Raw genomic sequence first — 5,135 nt, 5'->3', positions numbered from 1 at the left:
CATTAGAAGTATAAAATTCTGGTGCTGCGGCTTGTGTCCCATTATACACAGAAAGCTGTCATTTACCTAGTGCGCGCCTCAATTACGCGTCGAATGTAACCAATTATGTAACCAATTTAATGCCCTGATTGGTCCGAACGGTTGGATTATCGATCTTTTTGCATTCCCATATCTCCTTGAGACAAGTAATTTTACGTTGTCTATTAACCGGTGGAAGAGAAAATATGACTGCGTTAACAGAGCCCGGGGACCACTAGCTGTCAGACACAATCTCGCGCACCCATCACAAGATGAGCTCCAGCAACTCTGTGTTGACAAGGACCACTTCAGCTAAATTAGTGCTCGTGTTAGGCGCTATAATAATAACAACAATGTCCTGCACTATACTGTTGTAGTTGTTATTTTGTTATGGTATTTGTGAAATACTTTCTGAAAATAATAGATTAGAAATTATATTGACATTATTTCAGGCCTAACGTGCAGCTAAATAGAATATTGGAAGGAATTTTGTTCTTTGATTTTAAGAGTAAGATTCTTAGAGTAAGATGTAGATCTTCCATTGATGCCCAATCTACAATTAAAACGACTGTCTATTCAATGTCATACAATAAAACATTCAATGGATTTTGTTGTTTGAAATGTTGTTTATTGCAAAATTTGAGGTCCAGAACAATCCAACAATATTCAGCAAAAAAATAGCATAGTTATTTTATTTAATGAATTTGCACTCTTCAGCATTTTTTTGTAGTAATAGGGCCTATCCCTAAAAAAATGACAGGTTATTTCGATGAAATAGTATTTCAGTAACAGCGTAAAGAGAAAAATAAAGAAAGATGTAATAATCAAGTTTCCCCAAACTATTTTAAAAATAAATATAAGGGTTATCGTATCAGATTCAGTCGTTATAAATGCATTTATTCAAGCATTATTTCTGAGGATGAACGTTGGCGGAGGGTTACGAGGATGGGGAAGAGTTGACTGGAAGTAGGGGAGGAGAGGTGGTGGCAAGTGTTCAGTCAAGGGTATATGAGATGGGCAGCTCGAGCGAACTCGGCCTAATTTGCTTGTCCAATGGCTTCTCTCTCTTCCCACGTTCCATCTCTATCCCCCTCTCTCTTCGTCCTCTTAGACTCCCGTCGCCTCTACTCCTCTTCCCCCGTCAAGACAGCGCGAGCTAATCCGTTCCCCTGGCGCCTTGTTACCGTTTGGCAGCAACAATCCCTTCCCGGCCTCTCCGCTCCGCCGGTATTAGGCCTATCATTAATTCAACACTCAAAATTCATCCACCAAGTACATATACATAACTTACTAATTTTACCAGCATCTGCACATTTCGGCCTCAGCCCGTCAAAAAGGGAGAGTCAAGCAGGAACTAAGACATAATGAGACGACGCAGTCTGTTAACAAATTCCCTTGTTAAAAGGTAGATGGAAAACATCATTCTTGTGTAACTAACAATACATGTCGCCTAGGTCAATTTGGACATGTGAAGAGCCTACAAATAATGATAAACCGTTATCGCCATCCATCATGGGGATAAACGTTTGTCTGTAAATCCCAGTCCGAACGGGCTCTCGCTTTCCTTGTACCAAATTAATCTTCGATGAATCAGATGGGGGTTTTGTCCACTCTTCTAAAATGTTATAGTCCGCATGGGGTTTTGCAACCGAAATGTATTTGTCAGTGGATAGACTATATTTGTGTGTGCGATCATCGCGTTGGTTCTTGAAAACATAGCTTACAAACTGGTTGTAGCCTAATTTGTGCAACCCGAGCTTGCTCATCTCCTTTTCAGAAATGTTGCAGGTGCGTAAAAGCGCGAGCTGCAGTACCTGCATTTATGCCGCTGCTTGTATGGAGGAGTCTGCTCCACGTGATCATTGTATTCATGCTGTTTGTGTCCTGTTCTTGTTTCTTATTTTTTATTTTAGTTTGATAAGCTCATGGCAAAAGCTTATGGCGCGTGTCTGACCTGCAGTTCAATTAACACATGGATGTGCGCTCTTCGTTTTATCTGGTTAGTGGCACCTCTTCTCTCTGGTCCAAAGTCACCTGCGAAGACTTACTCAGCACCGACGGTGTAAACGTGAGAAACGCGTCAGTTCTGCTCGTTGGGGAGCACGGGAAGTCTGATCCAGTGGGCCTCTGGGAAAGGCCGTTTGATTGAGCCGAGTGACAGGCGAGGCAGGAGCAGGGGCTCCCACTGGGACCAAGGCCGTGGGCCGGGCTTGGGTACAGGGATGGGTGCCGGAACGCACATAGAAGCTCCGGCCTCTGGTAGGGGTGAGACAACACACGGAAACTGTCGAGGGGCCTGAGTGGGTTAGAAAACGGGGTCGCGGCGGCCGAGCTGGCTCCGACTCCAAGGTGGGAGTAATACGGTAACGGCAGGTGAGAAGGAAAGGGGTAACCGAGGTTTCCGGTTGCAGCTGCGTGGCTCATCATATAGGTGTAGAAGGCGGGGTCCGCGGGGTGAGGCCAAGTCATTGCCAGACGCTGCCGCTTGTCCTTCATCCGACGGTTCTGGAACCACACCTATGAAATACAGACAGGCGTGGTGAAATATTAACCTTTATCTACTTGTGCCAGACAGAATAGATTTACTGTTGTTTTTGTTCTTTTACGCTTGGTTCCAAATGGCTTATGGAACAAACAGTTGGCGAGCAGTCTTAGGTCCTATAAGCATATGCAAAATAAACTCGCCTTTAAATGTACGTTTAATAGTTAACGAAATTAATCCTCGTTTTAATGTTTGGTAAAGGTTACCTGTGTTATTGCATGTCAACCTCAATATAGTCTGAATAGGCCTCAATCTGACACATTATTTCAGCCCCTTTCATTTTGCAAATTCTTTCTGCCAAGTATTACCCATAGGTTTGATTGGCAATAATAAAATAAAATTGGGTATTGCTCTTGTTGTTATTATTTCCCTTAACCTCACCTTGATAGTGGTTTCTGGTAAATTTAGTGAGGCCGCCAGCTCGCATCTCCTGGGTCTGGACACGTAATTCTCCCGGTAGAACTCCTTTTCCAGCCGGCCGATTTGCTCTCGTGTAAATGCTGTCCTGTACCGCCTCATCTGATCCGCTCCATAGGAAAGAGAGCCCTGGCCCGAACCCATCTTTCCGGGATCCATGCCGCTGTCACTCGGGTGGTTGGGGGAGTCACCGTTTCGGCCTGGAATGGGTTAAAACATGAATTCGCTTGTTTCTTAACGAATAGCCAAATTATACTGTATTCTACAATTGTGTGTAATGCAGTGGTTTGTTTAATTAACATTACAGACTCTATTTCCTTTGATTGATGGTGACAATATTTGAAACCACAGTATCCTAACTAGCCAAAATGCATCTCATCCTAAATTACATCTACAGTAGGCCTAACTGTATAGGCCTACTTTAAATTAAACAATATGTCATTGGAATTTATGCCTCCAAAAGAGACAATATATAATATAATATAAATTAATTCTGTGTGATAATTACTTTATAGAATATATATATATATATATATTTCTGTTGAAACCCATTTTACTTGAAATAGACAATACTCATTTATTCGTTTAAGGCCTTAATATAGGTTACAATTTCGGAACATCTGTCCTCAAAATGTATATGATAATTAGCAAAAAATATATAATGTGAGGCTTATTTTATATAATATGACACGTTTGATCCCAGTTCTCATGGACTTTCATACCCACATTATTTTAACTAGTCAACCATCGAATTAATGAGGTATAGTAAAATATTTTTTTTATTAACGGTTTGTTTACTTTAAATCTTGACAAATGGTATGTGCAGATGTGTTAATTTGCTAATTAGTCTGGCGCCGGGATGACTCCTTTTGGAAGTGACACTGTGGTTAAAACCCTAGTGAAGGGGGTGTAACACTACCACAAGCCGAAATCTCTGTTAACAGTCCCTAAAGCAAGTGGCATTAATTAATTAATTCATCCCATTATTAACTTTTTTATAAAACGCAATTATGTTATATAAGTTGTCAGTACATTTTTCATAATACAAGCATACGAAATATGCCTAAAGGCCTGTGTTTACTCCATAATTGACGTGTTTATCCTGGACGGGGCATGCACAGAAATACTAGCAATCGATTGAATACCATGTTTACAGAATTACATCGATTGCAATCATTTGTTTACATTTTTCACACTTTAAAATCACTTCCATGTAATGTGTTTAATAAAACGAAATGAAGTGTATCATGCCGTCATGCTTTAACCTACCTTTCCCGTTGGAGTAGTCCATGCTTTCTGGAGTGCAGCTTACATCAATTTCCTCATAGAAATCTGACTCAGTGTCTGAGCTGCTTGCTTCTTTGTTGGTGTGATCTTTCCCGTGTTTCTCCGTAGAAGAGGACATAACCGGCCTTATATCCAAGCGCAAGCTTCCCGGTGCGCCCTCCACTTCCTCTTCTGTTCTGTCTCGCGAGTAGGATGCGGAACCCGGACTCAGACAATTCCGGAGGACGGTCTTTCCTTGCGGTTCTCGCGCAGGACTTCCAACTGCGTCGGAGAAATTAGAACCGGTCTTGCCAACCGACGTGCCAAGTTGACCTCCCTCCACGAGCATCACTATCTTCTTTCTGTTGTCCATTACCGACGAACAAACGAACGCGCGTGGAAGGAACGAACGCCAAATCGATACTATGGAGAGAGAGCACGTTGTGTGTGACACTGCAGGCTACAAGTGATTATAGGATTCTGTCGTAGAATGAAGAAAACCGAGGAGGAATGGATTGAAATGCGAGGAAAGAAGAGATGGGATTGTACGTTCTGATCCTGCGAGGCAGCGCTCCGGAGTGCGGCACAAGCTCTGGGAGGGATCACCATTGCCCTCTCTTTCTCTCGAGCTGTCATTCTTAATAGGGCAGTCGTCATAATGGCACCCCTGATGACGCCACACATCGATTGGATGTGGATAAACTGAAAACGAGCAATCACTACGGCGGAATGAGGAACTTCTAGGGCGGGAGTAGCTCCAAGAACATTATCACATGGCATGAGCTAACGAGCAAATTATTATGTGTCAGTATCAAGGCTATAGGAATCTCACGGAACCTCAGTGTTTTCACTGCATATGTGAGATCGTAGTGTTAACACCCACAGTGACCCA

At 42.5% G+C, this 5,135-nt stretch overlaps 1 protein-coding gene across 1 annotated transcript; it reads right to left on the bottom strand.

Moving 5' to 3' along the window:
* Window positions 1-700: 700 nt before the first annotated feature.
* Window positions 701-5,135, bottom strand: evx1 (even-skipped homeobox 1). Its single transcript, XM_010893026.3, has 3 exons — window positions 4,247-5,135; window positions 2,942-3,177; window positions 701-2,535 (listed from the first exon to the last, which is right to left on the bottom strand). Exons 1-3 carry the CDS (start codon window positions 4,614-4,616, stop codon window positions 2,011-2,013), a joined length of 1,131 nt encoding a protein of 376 aa, XP_010891328.1. The 5' UTR covers window positions 4,617-5,135; the 3' UTR covers window positions 701-2,010.

This window comes from Esox lucius, chromosome 10 (genome assembly GCF_011004845.1).
Source record: "Esox lucius isolate fEsoLuc1 chromosome 10, fEsoLuc1.pri, whole genome shotgun sequence".
In the NCBI taxonomy this organism is placed as follows: domain Eukaryota; kingdom Metazoa; phylum Chordata; class Actinopteri; order Esociformes; family Esocidae; genus Esox; species Esox lucius.
Note: the sequence above shows the minus strand (reverse complement) of the source record. Positions and strands in the feature narration are given on the sequence as shown.

Coding starts and splice junctions, on each gene's coding strand:
- evx1 (XM_010893026.3), bottom strand. CDS start 4,616: ATGGACAACAGAAAGAAGATAGTGATGCTCGTGGAGGGAGGTCAACTT. Junction 3,178..4,246: donor GGACTACTCCAACGGGAAAG/GTAGGTTAAAGC, acceptor AACCCATTCCAG/GCCGAAACGGTGACTCCCCC. Junction 2,536..2,941: donor TACCAGAAACCACTATCAAG/GTGAGGTTAAGG, acceptor TGTATTTCATAG/GTGTGGTTCCAGAACCGTCG.